Source organism: Crotalus tigris, unplaced genomic scaffold (genome assembly GCF_016545835.1).
Source record: "Crotalus tigris isolate CLP2741 ecotype Arizona unplaced genomic scaffold, ASM1654583v1 scf7180000018515.689212, whole genome shotgun sequence".
Lineage (NCBI taxonomy): Eukaryota > Metazoa > Chordata > Lepidosauria > Squamata > Viperidae > Crotalus > Crotalus tigris.
The window spans coordinates 579291-600868 of NW_024097050.1; the positions used below are offsets into that span (position 1 = coordinate 579291).

A 21578-nucleotide genomic window follows, 5' to 3' on the forward strand; every position below is an offset into this window, starting at 1 on the left:
TTAATGAGGTGATCCAGAGGGCTCCATTTGTTTGTGCCTTACTACAATTGACAGGGCTGGGATGCTCCAGGCCCCATCCATCAAAAAATGTCAACTTGTAGGACCTAGGAGTCTTACCTTCTCTGTTTTGAAACTTGCCACATGGAAAGCAGAAATAAGGCTGTCCTTGATCTTTCTGGCCTTCATAAGATTTTGAAGACTTGGATGTTCCCTCACACTTGGGTTGAGAGGCTGACATAGCCCTGCTAGTGGATTAGTTCGTTCTGAATTGGGATTTGGACATAGATTGAAAATGGAATGTTTTAGGCTCCAGGATATGTTATCTTTATTTACTAGTAGCTGTGCCCAGCCACGCGTTGCTGTGGCTCAGTGTGGTTAAATGGAAAAGAAAGAAAAGAGAAAGCGCACGTTTGTAATATGTTTAATTTCACAGTGCTTGTGGGTATACAATATTTTTTGTTGTTCCATTGTGTGTGCAGATATAGAGATTACATCCAACAGATGGTGCTGTTTTTCAAAAAAGCATGTTTTTACCTGTCACAGGTGTGACATCTATATAATATAGGTATATAAAAACACGCGCGTATTCGAATGCAATGTTGTGTCAAAATTTCAAAGCAATCGGTGAAGAACTTTCGGAGATTTAAGATTTTGAACAAACAAACATTTACATTTTTATTTATATAGATTATTATAAATTTATGTTATATTTTGTTGTTCTTAATTATTTGTGTGCTGTCCTGTTTGTTCATTGTTATGAGATTAGCAGCATAGTTAGTTAGTTAGTTAGTTAGTTAGTTAGTTAGTTAGTTAGTTAGTTAGTTAGATATAGAGGCTACAAAAAAGGAAACGGGCATATTGTGTGTGTGTGTGTGTGTGTGTGTAGATGGGGCTGCTTTAGACAATTCAAGAACATTCTGTATGGAGAGACAAGGATTATAATACATAAAAAAGCTTTTCAAATAATAGAATGGAATTTGTTTTCATTGAAACAGTTCCTCCAAATGCATTCTTCTTAAGCACTGTTGCTAGATTATACAGAAAAATGTTAAATTGATCAATATGTAATTTTCAGGACCAAATTTCACAAAAAAAGCCCAGTTGGTTAAAATATTAGACTAGAAGCCAGGAGCTGGTGAGTTCTAGTCCCACCTTAGGCATGAAGCCAGCTGGGTGACCTTGGACCACTTCCTCTCAGCCCTGGGAAGCAGGCAATGACAAACCACTTCCCCAAAAAAAACTTGCCAAGAAAATTGCAGGGATTTGTCCAGGTAGTCTCCAGAATTCAAAAACTGTCTTGTAGGCAAACCCATCCACCTCCATCTGAAAAATGTGTACAACCAGTTTGGGGGGGGGGGTTGTTTCTTCCAGCTTCACAATTTCTTCAGGTTTTTTTCCAAACATCAGAAAGTGATTCAAGTTTCCTGAAACTACTCCTATAAATCATATGCCTTTAAAATAAAAACCTGTCCAACATATAAGAAACAGAAAAAAAATACATAGCAGTTTCCTATAGAAAGTAAAAAAAGAAGCTCCACTATATCTTAAACATCTACATTTCACATTCAGCTCAAGAATAGATACAAAACAATTCATAAATCCTTTTCCAACCTAAAGGCATAATAGAAAAATGTCTGCTGAATCTTGCAGAAGTTGCCGACCAAGTTAAGTTCATCAATTCTTCCCTCAGGAGTAGACCCTCCCCTACCAAAAAAGGGCAATGTATTATATTATAGTGGGCTTCAGGAAACACAAAAATAACAGCCAAAAATACAGCATACATAAAAGGAGGGAGATGGGAAAGGAACTGTTAAGCTGAAAAATGGTGCTGCCTCATGTTCTTCAAGTAATCTTCCTTCCAGCTTATAAATTTCCACATTCCTTAAAAACTTCCCTATTGCTTTATATCTACCCAAACATATTATTGATAATCATTTGTACATTAAAACCAAACATCAGTCCCCAAATCACAAAAATATGCAAATGCAAACTATTGGTATTCAAGACTCTATATGTTTATTTAAGATGATCACGCCAACAAGCTATTAGGAACAAGATATTTCTTTTTCAAGGGATAGATCTCTTTGAGCAACAACTACGAGAAACATTATGCTCACAAATAATGTTTGTCTGACTTGGCCATTTGGAACGATTGTGTTAGAAGAAGTCATTTCTTATCAGCCAATTGCCGTTCAGGAAATTCCTACAGAATTTCTTTCCCTGGAAATCTTACATAACGTATATTATATCATCTTGGCACTGGCATGTATTTTGCTTTTCTCCTTAAAAAAAAAAGGTGGGGAGGAAGAATCAGAACACAAAGCAAAATAAATAAATGAATATTAAGATATAATGTTGCGCTATCTTATATTGTTCTAAGTGGGAACCACTTGTAGCTCCCAAACATGTCCATTGGAGTTCAATTGACTCTGTCCCTGGAAAGTTGCAGTGTACATTCCTATCCTTTTGAGCCAGGAAATGCATGAAAACTGTATAGTAATCCCTAAAATAGGATTTTCACTTTTAAAAAGAAAAAGAAATTAACCTGACAAAACCAGGTGACCTCCAGCACAAATGCAGCTGCCTATGCAGGAAAGGGGATTATGACATTAAAGATTGGGCGAGACCTGGCTTAAAAGCAGTAACTATGTGAGGGACCTCGGAGTCCTAGTGGATGATCACTTAACCATGAGCCAGCAGTATGCAGCAGTAGCCAAAAAAGCTAATACAATCCTGGATTGTATAAACAGAGGCATAGAATCAAGATCACATGAAGAATTAGTATAAACCCTAGTAAGACCACACCTGGAATACTGCAGCCAATTTTGGTCACCATATCACAAAAAAGATGTTGAGAGTTTGGAAAAAATTCAGAGAAGAGCAACTAAGATGATCAAAGGCCTGGAGACTAAAACATACAAAGAACGGTTGCAGGACTTTGATTTGGCTAGTCTAAAGAAAAGAAGAAAAAGGGGAGACATGATAACAGTATTCCAGTATTTGAGTGGCTGCCACAAAGAAGAGGGGGTCACGTTGTTCACCAGAACACCAGAGGGAAGGGCGAGAAACAATGGTTGGAAACTGATCAAAGAGAGAAGCAACCTGGAATTAAGGAGAAACTTCCTGACAGTGAGGACAATTAACCAGTGGAATAGCTTGCCCCCAGAAATCGTGGGCGCTCCATCAACAGAGGTTTTTTTTTTTATATTGAAAATTTTTAAAAGTTTTACAAATATAAACAAATCAACCCTCACCCCATCCCTCCCAAGCCCACCCCTCCCTCCCCCCTCCCCGAACTTCCCAGAACTGAATATAGGCTTATCTAAAATTTTAAAATAGCTAAACAAATTTTACATCTTATAATAATAAAATATATGTAAGCATTAATAAAAAAATACTTAAAAAAGAAAAAAGAAAGAAAGGAAAGAGAGAGAAAGAAAAAAAGGATAAAAAAGAAAAAACAAAAGACGGAAAAAGAAAAGAAAAAACAATCTATACAAGCTATAAGAAAGCTAAATGATATTTTTCCATATCCAAATTATATTGTATAAAATTTATCCATTTTTCCCATACAACAAAAAATTTCTCTTGAGATTGCTCCTTTAAGAAAGCCGAAATCTTTGCCATTTCCGCCAAATAAGAAACTTTATAAAACCACTCTTGCAAAGTAGGCAAAGATTCCTTCTTCCAATATTGTTCTACTAGCAGCCTTGCGGCTGTAATCAAATTTAACATCAATATAACTTCCTTAGCATCACAGTCAGTAACAATACCTAATAAAAACAATTGCGGGGTAAATTTTACCCTCCTTCTAAAAATTCTTTGAATATTCCACCATATCTTAATCCAAAAAGCTTTTATATTTTTACACGACCACCAGATATGATAATAAGTAGCATCCAAACAACCACATCTCCAACATTTAGGCTGTAGATCAGGGTACATAATAGACATTTTTTGTGGATCAAGGTGCCATCTATAAAACATTTTATAAAAATTCTCTCTTAAGTTCTGTGCTTGTGTAAATTTAACATTCCTCACCCAAATAAGTTCCCAAGTATCCAATGGGATTGGTTCACCAATATTTTGTGCCCATTTAATCATACAATCTTTGATTAATTCAGATTCTGAATCCATTTCCACTAAAACTCCATAAACCCTCTTAATATGAGTTGGTCTTTGATCCCTTACTTGTTTAAACAAATTTTCATCTTCTCTAAGCCAACCCATATTACGATCCATCTGCCATCTATCCACTATTTGTCTATATTGAAACCATGAGTAAGTAATATTTTCATGAACTAAATCTTCCAAAGATTTTAACTGCCAATTTTGACCATCCCATCTAAGTAATTGTATATAAGAAACCATATCCATCTTAACTCCTCTCTTTATCCCTTCTATCGCATGCCAAGGTATAGCCCATAATGGTATTTTAAAATCACTTTTGTAATATTTCCTCCAAACCCGAAGTAAAGAAATCCTTATAATATGAGATTTAAAGACCCGGTCCACTTTTTTATTAAATATTAAATAGGCATGCCATCCAAAAAGTAAATCCCAACCCTCTAAGTGGAGTATTTCTACATTTGTTAAATTTACCCAATCACTAATTAATGTTAAGACCACAGCATCATAGTATAATTTCAAATTTGGTACCTTGAGTCCACCTCTCTCACGAAAATCTTGCATAATTTTAAGTTTTACCCTCGGTTTTTTCCCTGCCCAAATAAATTTATTAATACCCTTCTGCCATTCATTTAAGTTAAGTTCATTCTTTAAGATAGGTAACATTTGAAACAAAAAAAGAAAATTTGGTAAAACATTCATTTTAATAACTGCAATTCTACCCATAAGAGATAACTGTAAGTTATTCCAATTCTTTAAATCCTTCTGTACCCCAATCCACAACTTTTCATAATTATTTTTATACAATTTTACATTAGAAACAGATAATATAACCCCCAAATATTTTACCTTATCAACAACTTCAAAGTCTGTTAAATTAACCAAAGTCTGTTTATCACAGTTAGTCATATTTTTAGGTAATATTTTAGTCTTATTATTATTAATTTTAAAGCCCGAAACACACCCATATTGATGAATCAATTGTAATAATTTTACTACCGAGTGAGTAGGTTGAGACAAAGTCACAACCAGGTCATCTGCAAAAGCTCTTAACTTATATTCTTTTTTATTAATCTCTATTCCTTTAATTTCTTGAGACTCCCGAATTTTAATCAACAAAATTTCCAGTGTTAAAACAAATAATAACGGAAATAATGGACATCCCTGTCTTGTACCTTTTTCTATTGTAAAAGCCTCTGACAAACCCCCATTAACAATAAGTTGAGCAGTCTGTTTTTGATATATATTAGATAAAGCTTGTAATATATTTTGTCCAAAATTCATCTCCTTAATTAAACATAACATAAACTGCCAATTCAATTGATCAAAGGCTTTTTCGGCATCCAAAAATATCAGCCCTGCAGAAACTTGGTTGTTTTTATCTAAATATTCTAATAAGTTAATAATTTGTCTAACATTATTTTTCATGTACCTTCCAGTTATAAAACCCGATTGATCCTTTTGTATAAGCTGCTGCAAGACCCTCATAAACCTATTAGCTATAATTTTTGCAAAGATTTTATAATCCACATTTAAAAGAGATATAGGCCTATAATTCTTAGGCAAAGTGAGATCTTGATCCTCTTTTGGAATCAAAGATATAAAAGCGTTGCGCCATGACGGAGGGATCTCTAAACCCTGTAATATATTATTAAAAAGCTCACATAAAGGTTGAATCATCTCTTCTACTAAAGTTTTATAGTAAATAGATGTCAGACCATCCGTACCCGGTGCTTTACCTAATTTTAATTGCTTAATAGCTGTCACAATTTCCTCCTTAGTAATTAAACCATTAATCTCTTTTTTCTGATCTTCTGTTAATTTAGGAAGATTAGCTTTGCTTAAATAATTATTTATATCTATAGTTTGTACATTAGTACTCTTATATAATTTTTGATAATAATCTAAAAAAGATTTCTTAATCAATTCTTTCTGATAAACCAATTTACCCTTATAATTTATTTTATCTATAGCTCTCTGTCTCTGTTTCTTTCTTAACTGATAAGCAAGCCATCTCCCTGGTTTATTAGCATTACAAAATGTATTTTGTTTCATGAACATTAAATTAGTTGCAGCTTGATCAGCCATCAGCATACTAAATTGTGTTTTTAACAATTTTATAGCTCCTTTCACCTTTTCATCTAAAGGATTTGAAATTAAAAGCTTCTCTTTTAGTTTAATCTCATCTTCCAATTCTTTACGTTTCCGAATCTGCTTTTGTCTATGAAAATTATTCATTTTTATCAGAATCCCACGCATAAAAGCTTTGCTTGCATCCCATACCATTGACATTGATGTTCCCTTATACATATTTAAAACAAAATAATCCTTTAAGCATTCCTTTAATTTTTGAACATTTTTTTCTTGTTTAAATAAATTCTCATTCAACCTCCAAGATCTCCTCTCCTCTTTCTCAGCAACCAGTTCCATCCAAACTGGACTATGATCTGTCAATGACCTAGGAAAAATTTTTACATTCTTCACCCTATTATATAAGTCTGTTGTAGTCAAAAAGAAATCAATCCTTGAGAAAGATTGGTGTCTATCTGAGAAGAAGGTAAAGTCTCTTTCCTCCTGATTACGTTCACGCCAACAGTCTCTCAATTCCCAATCTTCTTTCAAATCAAAAAAAAGCTTTAGGTAGTTTAGCCTGTTTAAAGAGGGTAGAAAAACCGTTTTTGTCTTTCTGTGTATCTAGAACACCATTCCAGTCTCCCATTAATATCACTGACCTGTAATCCAACAAGGTTATTTTCTGATGTAACAACCTATAAAATTGTTCCTGCTGCTGGTTTGGTGCGTACAATCCCACTATTAGTATTTTCTTACCATATAGGCCAAGTTCAATCATAACATATCTTCCTTGAGGATCTGATTCTATCAAGCAAGCTGGTAAATTTTGCTTACCATAAATCACCACACCCCCTTTTTTCCCAGGGGCAGGAGATACAAAATGAGATCCCAAGCAAGCATTAGCTAAATATTTTTGATCCTTAAGTAGAATATGAGTTTCCTGCAAACAAATAATGTCATTATTATGTTGCTTTAAATAATGAAAGATTTTCTTTCTCTTCTGGGGAAAGTTAAGACCGTTAACATTCCAGGTCAGAAACTTTGCCATCTCCCTCAACCAGGAGCCTGGAGAAGATTCCCTCAAGATCTGCTAGTGAAGAATGTGTTGCAGAGCTTTTAGGTCTTGCTCCTCCCACCGGCATCGAAACAATCTGATGAGAAGATTCTTTAGCTTCTTTCTTCTGCTGTTCCTTTTCCTTACGTTTATGTGCTGCACGAGTCATTCTCTGTTCTTTAACCTCTGCTTGACGCATCCATTCCACCTGCCCAGCAGCCATCAAACCTAGTCCTTCAGACTGCTGTTCCACCTCTTTATCACTCAAAGCTCTCTGAATCATGGATGAAGATGAGCCTGCTCCCAGGACCGTGTTATAAAATTCTTTGGCTTTAGCAACCGTATTAAATCTATAACGTATCCCCGCATGGCTCAAAACAATACCCTTCGGAATCTCCCATCTGAATGGCATCAATCTTGTTTTAAGTTCATTTGCTAAAAAAGCAAAATCTTTTCTGCTTCTTAAAATTTTGGATGGGATTTCCTTTAAGATAATGATATCTTGGGCAGCAATCTGAAATCTCTTATTATAAAAAGCTTGTAAAATCTGATTGCGCAGAGACTTCTTAGCAAAATAAATCACCACATCTCTTGGCAGATTCTTCTGTTTCGCAATCCAAGAGTTAACTCTGTAAATTTTTTCCACTTCTCCACGTAGTTTATCTTTATCTATATTCAAGACAACAGCTAAATCATTGATCACCATCTCCATCAGATCTTGATTCATATCTTCTTTAAGACCCCTAATTCTCAAAGCATATTCCATCTGTCTATACTGAAACATAAGAATATCATCTTGTGAAGTTTCCACCTTTTTTTCCATATCTTGAAATTTATACTCAAGAAAATCTACTTTTTCTGTGACTTCTTCCACCCTGGAGTCCAGCTTCACGACCACTGAAGCCAATCCAGATAAAGCTGAGACTATATCTTCCCTCAAAATAGTATTATTCTGTACAAAAAGCTCCTTCATTTCTTTCTTCATTTCCTCCTTACTTTCAGACTTGCTCTGTTCCAGAAGTTGCTTGACTTCCTCCCTAAATTGAGACACAGCATTTCCCATTATATCTTTAATGTCTTGTGCAGACGCTGATGGGGGAGGAGAAGGTGGAGATGTAGCCTTAGGTTGCTGCACCGGTGGTGTTACTTTAAGTTGTTGTTGAACAGTTGCAGTAACAGGAGAAGAAATCACCTTAGAGACTATAGAGGCTGGTTGTCTCTTTGAAGCCATTTTTTTAAAAAAAAAATTAGTCTCTCTTTCTTTCTTCTTAAAAAGAAAAAAAAATGCTTAAATCTTTACAAATGAAAAAAGACCAAGAAAAGTGCAATAAAAATAAAAACTTCCAAAGCACTTTAAAAGAAAAAAGAAAAAGAAACTTAAGGGGAAAAAAAAAGAGCAGTGCTAAACATGCATTTCATACAGTCCGTCTTTTCTTTCCGGAGATAGGAAAAAAAAACTTTCAAAGCGCCATTTTACTTTCACTCTCACTTTCCGCCCAAAAAAAAAAATAAAAAAAAAATCAGCATAGGCTAAGAAAAGAATTTTAAAAAGAAAAATAAATCTCTAACTCTAAGTGAAATCCTTTAAACAGTTCTGTCCGCTTTAAAAATCACTCACCATAAAACTTTAAGTGCGGAGATGGTAGCGGCGTTTCACTTTGCTTCCGAAGAAACAAAGACAGCTGAGAGGCGGAGAAGGCAGGAACTCCGAGGGAGCGCTCCTTCTGCCCCCTCAAAGAAGAAATCCAGAGGAGGTTCGGAGGTTCTACCTCTATTCCTGCAGTCTCTACCCCTTCCCTTCGCCCGGGAAGGGGATTTCAAACTGCGGGCCAGCTGATGAACGCTGTGCTCCGCAGATCTGACACCGTCTCAGGAGGACGGCTACAAAGTAGCCGCCATCATCGTCGCTTAACCACCGGAAGTTCCATCAACAGAGGTTTTAAAAAGAGGCTAAAGACAGTCACTTGTCTGAGATGATATAGGTTCTCCTGCTTGAGCAGGGAGCTGGACTGGAAGACCTCCAAGGTCCCTTCCAGTTCTATTCTATTCTAAACTGGTATATTTTCACCGACTTTCTGCTTTTTTGACTCAGTACTTTGTTTTTATATGGCTATCCCATTCCACACCTTCTAAACCAACTGTTAAATAAACAGGATGTCTGCAGATTCCTTTTTCTTGAACCTGTATAATAGATGGGGAAGGAGACCCAGAAGAATGGAATTAATTCATTAATTAATTAAAATTTTAAAACATGGGAGGAGCTGAGAAGAAATTCAGAGCTATGTTTACTGCTTGACCCAAGGCTTTGTTACTAGCAGAGAAGGTGGGAGACAAGGTTTTGGGGAGGAGGGCAAATGATACAATGAGAGTTGTGATACAAGCCTTATCTCTTTGCATCATGACAGCACACAAACACACACACACACACACACACACACTTAAATAAGGAGCAGTGCTGCAGGGCTCATTTCAGCATCCTGATGAAACAGTTATTCTGTCAACATCTCTGATGGAAGATACATTCTTTTTTCACCTTTTTCTCCCCTTCTTTCCCTCTCCTTCTGGTGTCTGGATATAAATGTGCACACAAGTTAAGTCATACTGACCTGACAATAAAAATACATCAAGTATAGTCTAATGCTGGATAAAAACACGTAATAAAATTAATTATAAAAGATTATTAGAAAGATCAAAAATATTTATTTATGTTTCTGGCGAATCCCCCATGCTGTTGCACAGAATCTAGCCATCTGCGCTGTGATCACGGCCTGCTCATCCTTAAGCAGCACTAGAGATAAATACTTTCTGAACAACCAGGATACCTATCAGTTATGGGGAGGATATGGTTTTTCCGAATAGCTCTATAGAAAGGAACATGGTCTCCAATGGTCTCCACCTCTCCTGAGCCACAGGAGCAGAGTCTTTCAGCCAATGGTGTCTTTTTATACTTGCCATATAGGACAGCCGATGGAAACGCATAGCACCGTGCAAGAATGCTTTCCAGTGGTTTACTGACTCCAGCTAAAATACCTGGCAGGTGTAACCACGTATCTAATAGAGCGTGGAGCCAGAAACAGCAGAGCTATACCCAAGTCTGTTTGCCTCTTGATGTCCTCTACCCTTTGACGCAAGGTTTGTTTTGCTTGGTCGTAGTCCAATTTGAGAATTGAGGCTGATGAGAAGCCTAGTTTGGCAAGGTTGGACTTGACTGCCTTCATCCATGAAGAGGAGAATATATCTTGAAAAATTAATGGAGCAAGGCCTTGTGGAAAGCAATTAAGCCTTAGCCAGATGTTTAAGGAAGCTATACAGATTCTTGCTTCAACTTTTATCAGTCCTGTGTCCAGGCACAGAAGTGCATTTGGGACACAGTGCGGCATCTGGAGAATTGTTCTGATAAATTTGGATTGAACTCTTTTCAGTGTTCAACACGAAGCTGAGGGTCTGAGCAAGATCCCGTAGAGAAGCTGTACTAGCAACTTGGCCAGAAAGAGCTTAATTGCAGCTGGAACATAGTGTCTTCCCTTTGTGCAGAAAAATTTAAGAATGGCATTCGCTGATCATTGGCCAGAGGCAGCCATGTATTCTCCATGGGCTTTTTGTGAGCCAGTGGTACTTAAAGGTAGTTACCTGTTCTACTTTGTGGATATTTAAATATCACAAGTACCGTTTTGGCCTTTTTGCAAAAGCCATAACCTTTGTTTTCTCATAATTTGTGTTCAGTTTATTATATTTGCAATACTGGACAAAGGCTTGCAAGGCTCTTTTAAGGCCAACTGGAGTCCTGGAGAGAATCACAGCATCATCTGCATAGAGCAGCAGAGCAATGCTTCGGTCACCTATTTTTGGGGGGCAGTAGTTTAGATTATTTAACCATTTTATCATATTATTTATGTAAAAATTGAAGAGCAAGGGGGCCAAAATGCACCCCTGTTTAACACCCCCTTTTGAGTTTCAGCAGACCCCGAGAGAGACCCTTGCATATTACACCTCACCTTGAGGGATGTTTTGGTATGTAAGGCACGTAACAGATGGAGGAGTCTGATCAATTGAGGTAACTTCCAGTTTCTCCCATAGCTTAGTCCTTGTAACCGTGTCAAAAGCTGCCAAGATCTATAAAGGCAGCATATAATGATACAGGACTATCTGATGCATATTTTTCAATCAAATGATGAAGAACTAAGCACTGATCTATGGTGTCTCTCCCCTCTCTAAATCCAGCTTGTTCTTCAGCAATCAGGTTCTCAAGATCCAGCCACTCCTTTAATTTATCTTGAAGGTGTTTGGCATAGAGTTTGCTGATTATATTTAGCAAACTTATTGGTCTGTAATTGGCAGAGCCGTCTCTCTTTCCCTTTTTATAAATTGGGACCACAATTGCCAAGCCCCAATCCTATGGGACATGGCTGGTGAAGTCAATATAGGTAAATAGCGCTGCCAGGAGGGGTATCCACCACTCCATATTATTCTTTAGTAATTCGGCTGAAATGAAGTCAGCTCCTGGAATCTTCTCGATCCTGAGTTGGCCAATGAGGGATTTAATTTCAGACTCTGAAACTGGAGGCCACTCAGGTGAATCCTTCATTATAGACCTTGTACTCTCGCTGGAGGGGTCTTCATACATTCTCTGAAAATGAAGTTCTCAGGTTATAGGAGATATATGACAGTCTAATGGGGTGTAGATTCTTTCAGAGTGGCAAGCTTTTAGAGGAGGAGTTCCTTTGCTTTGCTGCCACAATGAGCTGTTCCCAGGAAGACCTTATGTCTTGTCTCTTCTGGAATGCAATCAATTGCTTGAATTGTTTTTTTGAGTGTAAGTAATTGTTTAAGAATTGCTTTATTGCCATATCCCAGTAATGGTGAACCTTTTAAAGACTGAGTGCCCAAACTACAACCCAAAACCCACTTATTTATCGCCAGGTGCCAGGTGGCCGTGGCTGTGGCTGTGGTGATCACCTCACTGTTGCTCGTGGGGAAGGACGTCTGTGGGGGCTGGACAAGGTTGGGGGAGATCCAGGGGGTCTCTGGCAGGTGGGGCGGTGGGCAGGAGGCTTGTCCTGCGGGGTGAGGCGAGGCAAGGCAGGGCGGGGGTGCCATTGTCACAGGGCAAGGTGAGGCAGGGGCCAGGGCAGCTGGTGCCTGATGCCATCGGCCCCTGCACACAGAGACCAGCGAGTGCATGGGTGCTGAGATGCATCTGGCCATGTGGGACCTCGGTGAGTTAGCGGGCGGCTGGTTGAAGAGGGACGGTTGCCATCTCTGGGGCATAGCGTGTGTGCCCACAGAGAGGGCTCTGAGTGCCGCCTCTGGCACGCATGCCATAGGTTCGCCACCACTGCCATATCCAGTCTCGCTTTTGTACTCCTTGTATGCCAAGTTAAGGGCTTTCTTGGCTTCTACACAATTCTTATCAAATCATGGTTTGAAGGCAGTACAGGACCTCTTAACTGAGAAATTTCGGTCATGTGCTAATAATGGTTGTAGCTCATAAACTAAACTTTTATATAGTTCTAATAAGTCTTGAGTCAGGTTGGCTGATATAAAGGCTGCACGGATTTTTTGAAAATTGTCCTCTGTTAGGACTCTCCTTACCTTCTGATCAAGTTGTTGGGTCCATTTGACCCGACATCTTGTTAGGCCTGCTGTAGAGATTGCAGGGATAAAATGGTCCTTGGAGGGTATCTGCCTGATAAAGGGCTTCATGTATATACACAGAGGTAGATGATCACATTCTAGATAAGGCAGGACTTCAAAGTCTCTATATAATGTACTAAGTCCATAGAAGTTAAGATGTAGTCAATGGTGCTAGTTTTGGACCCTGCCAGACCATGAGTCATTAGATATGAAGAAGTTAAATTTATTTGCCAACTTGGCAAGACAGAGGCCAGCATAGTTAGCTCTAATGTCTTTAGAGAGTCATATGAGGGAGATGTTGGTTTGTATAGGGACCTCTGATGGTGGATATTGATGATGTTTCATGAATAATGTATAATCATCTGCTCCCAATCTGGCATTAAAGTCTCTCCCTAGTAGGACCCTGGCATTTGGGTGTTCCATGAGTTGTTTATTAACATAGTGTTCCAACTTCAGCCATACAGCAGTGGTTTCAGCTTTTCTTAGTGAAGGAGGGAGATAAACATTAATTGTCAAAAGCAGGACCGAGTCCAACTTGAGGTGAAGGGCCATAGCTGAATGGTTTAAAGGGGTAATAAGTTTGGACTCTGCTCTCAAGTTGGTAGAAATAAATGTACCCAGCCCTCCTTTCAGTCTCCCTGGGCCTCTGCCTGGCCTTGCTTCCAGCTTATATAAATAATAGCCATTAAGCAGGAGATCATCAACAGTCCAAGTTTTTTGCACCAATATAATATCCTTACCTTTCAGAGAATCAGAGTGATTAAGGCCTCTAAATCGATATGAAGGCACTGGCCTTCATATAGTCAGTTCAAGTTCTCCATAGGGGCACTTGTTGGAGGATAGTTATAATAATTGTTATTTGATACATTAGATTGAGTAGTTGTTGTCAATGCTTCTTTTAAACCATCCAGTCTCTGTGTATTATTAGCTTGCTCAGGTTCTGGCAATACATCGTTAAAGTCTATCAACATTTCTTCTGGCACGCCCTCAGCAGAATCAGGGACTGTGGGTAACTCTGTTTGTGGGTCACTTCTCTGTTTTCTCAAGGTCGATTCAGCTGCCCTTCCCTCATGGAGAGACTGAACCAGGAGTGGGTACAGGTTCCCTGAGCGGAAGACACGTATTGGAAATATTGAAAAACTGCTCAGGAGGTGCTTCATTCTAAAAAGCATTGAGGGAATTATGGACTGCTTGAAGGATAACAAAATTCACATACATTGCCTTCTTGCTGGCAACCACTCTACATGTAATAAAGCAAACTGAGTATACTCACAGCAGAGCAGCTGGCTCAGAGACTGCCTAACAGTTTTTCTATCACTCCAACGTTCTCTATTCCTTCTATTGTCGTAGATTTGCAAGGTAATCTGGTTGGTCTGTAAACTGAGGTTATAATGGTCACCTCTAGAACTATCTGATTGAGTGTTGTTTTCTTTGTGGATATTCTTTCCTCTCTTGTTTATAGAAGGGAGAGCAACCCCAAGATTGATAAACCGTATGCAAGATCTCTTGAAGAAACAAGAGGACTTGGGATTGGATGTGGATCCATGGTCTCTTTTCACCTGCTACCTTTGTACATCTTATTGAATTAGTCAGTAATACTATAATCTAGATTTATAAAGCCACCTGATGCAACACTAAGTCTGAGTGGTGTATAGATTAAAAACAGATACAAAGCCTAAAAACAAACAAGTAAAGATAACAATAACCATCGTAGGGAGAAGACATACTCACTGTACACCAGATGATCCACCCTGATCTGGTCCAGAGCTTGGAAAGGTGTGGTGGGAAACTGGCTTGCAGAGATTGTCAACAGAAAAGGAACCTACACTTCCTAGGTGATATAAGATGATATTACTTAATGGATGGGACATGAAGTACCCACTTCTCTGGTGGATCTTATGGGGTAGGCAGAAATGATGGAAAAGAGGCAGTGCATGAGGCAGACAGGCCCAATGCCAGATGTAATGAGTGGAAAACAACTGCTATGTCCCTCTTATCACCACAATGTAATCCCTTTTATACATTCTCAAATATGGTCCTGGGCTTTCTCCAGTCATGCTTTATGCATCTCTTTTGTTGTTTCATCTCCTGAAGCTCCTCAGCAAACCAGGGAATTCAATAGGATCAAAGAATGGGGAATACTCAGGAACATTCCAGCCTTCCCAGGCAGACACCTAAGGCCTCAATTAAACTGTCTATCAGACTTACAAGACAAAGCCCAAGCTCCCTCTGAAACCCACATAGATCTAATAATTGTCTAGGGGAGGGGGTTCTATAGCAGCCAAAACACAAAATAATGAGAACAAAGATTTTTGCCATAACAAGAAAATTTTTGCCTTACTCCAAGGTTAAATCAAGTATCAGTGATAATTCCACAAAATATACCAATGGTTATAAACCTAGCTCTGTTTATTTAGAACTTAAGTCCCATTGGTCAAGATGTAATATAAGCTACATAGATTCAACTATAAGCATCAGTAACTTCCCCAAACCTATTTAGACTCTAATATAAATATTCATAAACTGAAAACTGAAGTTATTGTGGAGGTTCAGATACTTAAAGAGCATAAAGTTCATTTTTCTGTCGCCAAAGAAAAATCAAAACAAAAACTAAAAATGCAGCATTCAGACAGAAAAAAGCAATGAACATTGAAACAAGAAGAGCGAGAAAGAGAGACAGAAGCCTATGAATATAAAGGGCTTTTCAAATAATTCAACTTTGCAAAGGTCACCATATAGCCGCATTGCACAAGCAAAACACCCCTCCGAATCCACTTCTCCAAACTTCACAAAATCACATTATCTCAATTTAAAGACTGCTTGTATAAAATGAAACAATTCTATCTGGATAGCACTAACCTTCTGCTACATATTGCAAAACATGTGTGACATTAAAGAAAAATATCCATATTCAATATCAGTGTAGCAATTGTTTGGGGGAAAAATAATCTGGTAGGAAAAGCATTGAAAAGATATTGCTAGAAGAAAAGAGCAAACTTGAAACAAATGTAGAGTTTTTCAAAGATTTTGTTCTTGTACTAACTAGAGTATCAACCCAGCTATCATTGATCTGCTTAAAGATGTGTTTTAGTTTTTCAGTGGTTTATGATAATGCATGTAGCTACTAACATTAGGAATTGAATCCATTTTTATGATGCATAAATTTATATGCCTTAGGAAATATAGACAATAAATCAATGCCTAACAGGGTTCATTGTGAATAGGTGATTTTTCTCAGTAACTTTAAATCGTTCAACTACAAAGTATACATTACCACCAAAGGTGATAATATATGCTAACCCTTAATATAATCTACAAAGGTTACAATTTATGTAGTGTAGTGTAGTGCTGCATATGTATTCTTTTCAGGATCAATTCCTGATGATTTCTTAAAAACAATTTAAAAGGACTTATATGATATACCTATTTTTAATGACATTCATTAAGTCCAAATTCCAAATCATTCTCTAAGATGATTGTTTGTTTGAGAACCTGTGAGAACCATGGGCTATAGTAAAATTTCTGCTGCACCGAAGGTTCCTAAGAGCAAGTGGTTTCCATAATTCTCAAATGGAAGAAGTTTGGCACAACCAGGACTCTTCCAAGGGCTGGTCGCCTGGTCAAACTGAGCAACCAGGCCTTAGTAAGAGAAATGACCAAGAACCCAATGACTGATCCAGAGATCCTGGATCCAGATTCCAGAAGGATAGCCATCACTGCAGCCCTCCACCAATATGGGCTTTATGGCAGAATGGCTAGATGGAAGCCTCTCCTCAGTGCAAAACACATGAAAGCCTGCTTGGAGTTTGCAAAAAAGCACCTGAAGGACTGTGAGAAACAAGACTGTTTGGCCTCAATTCTAAACGTTGTGTCTGGAGGAAACCAGGCACCGTTCATCACCTGCCCAATACCACCCCAATAGTGAAGCATGGTGGTGGCAGCATCATGCTGTGGGGGTGTTTTTCAGCAGCAGGGACTGGGAGACTGGTCAGGGTTGAGGGAAAGCTGAATGGAGCAAAGTACAGTGATATTCTCAATGAAAACCTATTCCACAGTGCTTAGGACCTCAGACTGGGCCAAAGGTTCACTTTCCAAAATGAGAACAATCCTAAGCACACAGCCAAGATAACACAGGAGTAACTTAGGGACAACTCTATGAATGTCCTAGAATGGTCCAGCCAGAACCCTGACTTGAACCCTATTGAACATCTCTGGAGGGATCTGAAAATGGCTGCCCTCTGACGGTCGCCATCCAACCTGATTGAGCTTGAGAGGAATTGCAAAGAAGAATGGCAGAAAATCCCCCAAATCCAGGTGTGTGCTATCATACCCAAAAAGACTTGAGGCTGTCAAAGGTGCTTAAACAAAGTACTGAATGAAAGGTCTGAATACTTATGCCAGTGTGATATTTCAGTTTTTTCTTTTTAATATATTTACAGACATTTCTAAAATTCTGTTTTCACTTTGTCATTGTGGGGCACTGAGTGTAGATTAATGAGAAAAAAAATGTCAACCATTGTAGAATCAGGCTGAAACATAACAAAGTTGACAAAAGTGAAGAGGGTCTGAATACTTTCCAAATGCACTGTATGTGAGCATAAACCACTTTGTTGGGATCTTCTTTGTTTGGGATTGCATAGCACAGCCATCTGAACCTTAGAAAGGGCACCACTTCTTGAAGAACAGGCCCACAGGTATTCTCTGAGCCCTTTTGCACATTGAACTATCTTTTCCCCTTTAATGTCTATGGAGATTTTCAAACATCCAGATCATGGTTGTCCCAAAGGTGCTTTTCAAAAGGCAACTTGACTTCCTTAGATTTTTTTTCCCTTGAAAATGTTTCGCTTTGAGAAGGGAAACATTTTCAAGGAAAAAAAAAAACTAAGAAAGTCCAATTGCTTTTGAAAAGCATCTTTGGGTTTTCCCCTTTGAGTCCCAATCACTGCATAATCTCAAATAGTTCATATTTAAAATGTTGTTAAAGTTTATAAGTAGAGGTTTTATAGAGGAATTGGACTGAAAGTGGGCAAGAAATAAGAGAAGGAGAGAAAGATCAGGGGCTAGCATTTGTTTCTGTCCTTTTTGAGATTTCTGAAGTAAGTTATAGTTTTGAGATAATAAGTGCTAATTTCTTAATATTAAAGAACAATTTATTACTGTACCTAAGAATCCAGTGTTATCTTGATTTATACCCACTATTACTTGAATTCCTTATTATATGAGTTAAATGAACATTTATAACTATATTAATTGAATTCATAATTAATAATTGAATAACATTTTAAATTCAGTACGCCTCAGCCTCCATCATACTTTTACTTATATTTTGTGATTTGATCAATCCTAGTTTTTTGAAAAAATAATTAGCACATTTTCATTTATTTATTTTATAACAACAACTTACTTTATTTTATACGACATCCCATTCCAACGAATCAAGGCACATACGAAGAGAAAATTCTTCGGAATATATGAAATGAAGTAGCAAAGGAAGAAATTGGCCATGTTTGAAACAAAAATAGATTTTAGGGAGAACAGTAATTTTGAATGCAGCTATTCTCCCAATCCATGATAATGGAAAATGGTGCCATGACTTGTGCCATTTCAATCCTTCACAGAAAAAGACTGTAATTATGTTTCTTTGATGGCGGGAACTGATGGTTGATCCTGATGGCATTTCAAAAGACTAGGGCCTGTGATGCATTGATAATAGCTAGCTCTACTCAGAAGCTGAAAATAATGAATGCCGTACAATATTACACTCTAAACATGGAATACAAGACTTCTTTTGACATCTATAATTCTTAACCTCTAAAGGTATTGGGTTTTTTTTTACTCCTCCAGCAGAGCATCTGATGATTTAAAAAATGTGTATAGTTTACATTGCACTGCTTGGACATTGTTACAGTTTTTATCAATTGGAGGTGGGAGAACAACCTGCTGGTTTATTATTGGCATTGACAACTTAAAGCTAATGTGAGGATGATCTTTATTTTTCTTTCATAATCTCCAAGCTGGCTGAAAATAAAGACAGTATGTTCTCCATGTTTTTTTGTACCTCCCTTTTTCAATGGTTGCGAATAGTTCCTTATTGCTTAAGGAAGAGATATAAACTGGAGCTGAGAAACCAGACCTTTCTACATGCAAGCCAGGTCCTAGGAGAAATGATCTGGCATTTCCAAGCTCCAAAATTAAAGCTGGGTCGCCAGGGTAAAGCACAGGGTTGCCTTTCTTTACTAGCTCTGTTGCTGTGCAGTCAAGAGAAGATGAGCTGGAGTGACAGGTAGAATCTCCGGTTGCCCTTAAATAGCTGCAATTCTCAGCTGTCATTTAGCAAAACAAATTTCATGCTTTTTTCCCCTCTTTTTTTCCCCTCCTTTCTCTTCCCCCCCCCACCCCCGCTGCTTTCAGGAAATGTCCCAGGAGCAACAGAATTCACAGGCAAAAGCAAAACACAGGGCACTACAGTTCAGACAACACAACGAGAGCATCGACCAGGTTAATTTAAAAAAGAGCGCATGTTTCCACAATGGCAAAAGTAAACTGCAGAGAGCTTGGACTTACAAAATACAGTATTATAGACAAAAGTTCTACACATGTTGCCTTGCATTTGTGGTAATCGACACCAATGAAAACAGAACGAAACATGTACTACAGCTATATTTGATTATGTATGGATATATTTGAAATAGTATACATTGTCTTGATGTTTTTTTCTGTAATGTAAATAAACTATTTATATCACACAATATAGTTTTTTCTTTTTCATGTATTTGTTATATATAATAAATACTCAGTGATGAGAAAAAAACCCTACTTTTTTGGCTTTCTTAAACTTGCTATATTCTAACCACTGTGTTACCTTTTCAAGGTGCTTCTATTTCTCAGTTCCACATCTAGTTCATAAATCATACACATGCATATGCTCAGCCCTTGATGAGCTTGCTGGTAGGTGCCTCTTCATTAACGATTTCAAAGGTTTTTGGCATAGAGCTCCTTTTCCGAATTTTTAAGGAAGTTTCACTCCTCCCCAGCCAAATGTCCATTAAATCTGTTCCCCGTTTTATGTTTGTGGAAAGACATCCATCTGGCCTCCATCCCTCAAATCCCAAACAATCTGCCACTAATCATCATCCAGCCCTGCCCTGTTCTTCCCACCATTCATCCCCACCTTCCTACAGCACACTTGTCAAATGTTGTGGTGCTTCCTTCCTTCCAGTCAGCATGCACACCCCCTCAGCCTTCCCAGCTGATCAGATTTTCATTTGAAAATTATAATGGGGTTTGTTTGGTTTTTTTGGTACAGCAATCGTCTTTTTCACATCTTCTCACACCCCCTGGATTTCCCTCATGACCCCTACTTGAAAACCTTTACCTTAAGGCTTCTTTGTTTTTTTAATCTTTTCCAACCCAATGGAATATTGGAAGCAATTTATATGCAGGAGCTCAGGGTAACAATGAAACAAAATGTCGGGAAAGCCAACAAAAGAAAAATCAAGTTTGAAAATAGCTTGGATTTGGCCAGAAGTTGTAGAGAAAATATGCTATAAATGCCCCCCTCCCCATGCATCCTTTTGAGAGAAATAGATGGGGAATGGCTCAGAATATTGGTGTCTCCTCCATTCTAATCACCCACAATCCCTTCCTTCTTGGTCATGTGAGTTTTTCAAACTCTGACTTTCCACAGCAAGATCCGTGATGGTGCAGTGGTTAGAATGCAGTACTGCAGGCTACTTCTGACTGCCACCTGCCTGCAGTTCAGCAGTTTGATTCTCACTGGCTCAAGGTTGACTCAGCCTTCCATCCTTCCAAGATTGGTAAAATGAAGATCCAGATTGTTGGGGGCAATAGGCTGACTCTGTAAACCGCTTAGAGAGGGCTGTAAAGCACTGTGAATCTGTATATGCTTAAGTCTTATTGCTATTGCTATTCCTTTGTTTCTTAATCAGAACTGGGAAGGGGTGGCAGCAATTTAGTCAGTCATAGGAATGCCCCATTCAACTTGAGCACTTTGATGCAGGTGCCCTCTGCAGTAGTCTAATCAGTCCGTGTCAAAATTACTCTGCTTAAGTTGTAGGCACAAGCATTCATTCAAGGAAATTAAAATAAAAGCCTGGTTTTTAATGTATTGATTCAAAATTCTTGCTGGCGATTTCTTCTCTGGTCTGCTGCTGTTTAGTCACCTGTTATTTATTTATTCATTAGATGCATATCCACTGGCAGCGAAGTACATGGTGCTTTCCATTCGCCCCCCACACACATACATACAATAACAGTTGTGGGGAAAAGGTTGCTGAGAAATAATAACTGGCATAAAGCCACCCAGGGGGCTCCCATTGTGGAGCATGGAACTGGCCTTCAGAGGCAAAGAACATTCATAGAATGGATAAGCAAGTGGCAGGACTTGCCTGTTCACAAAAATCCCTCCTATCAAACATCTCTTTCTCTAAAGTCAAATGGCTGAAATTTCTCCCTACTGTTTCATCAAGTACTCCAGGACACTTTTTGCTAATGAATGTTACCTTTTCTTTCTGGGCAGGTGCACACACTTCCAATCAGAGGCCATCCACCAATTTCTCATTTGTGTACTTATTTATATTTCAATTTACTTTGAATTGAACAATGGTTGCTGAGGGTTGTTCCAGATACCCTGCCTACCCCGGACTTGAAAAAGAAAAAAAGACTCAGG

At 38.2% G+C, this 21578-nt stretch overlaps 1 protein-coding gene across 1 annotated transcript in view; it reads left to right on the plus strand.

The window, feature by feature from the left end:
* TMEFF2 (transmembrane protein with EGF like and two follistatin like domains 2) overlaps positions 1 to 19680 on the plus strand; it is a 281771-nt gene extending 262091 nt beyond the window's left edge. The window contains exon 10 of the mRNA XM_039353324.1: positions 19301 to 19680. Within this exon, the coding sequence (XP_039209258.1) occupies positions 19301 to 19397 (97 nt within the window). The 3' untranslated portion in view covers positions 19398 to 19680. The remainder of the gene's footprint in view (positions 1 to 19300) is intronic.
* Positions 19681 to 21578: the final 1898 nt, after the last annotated feature.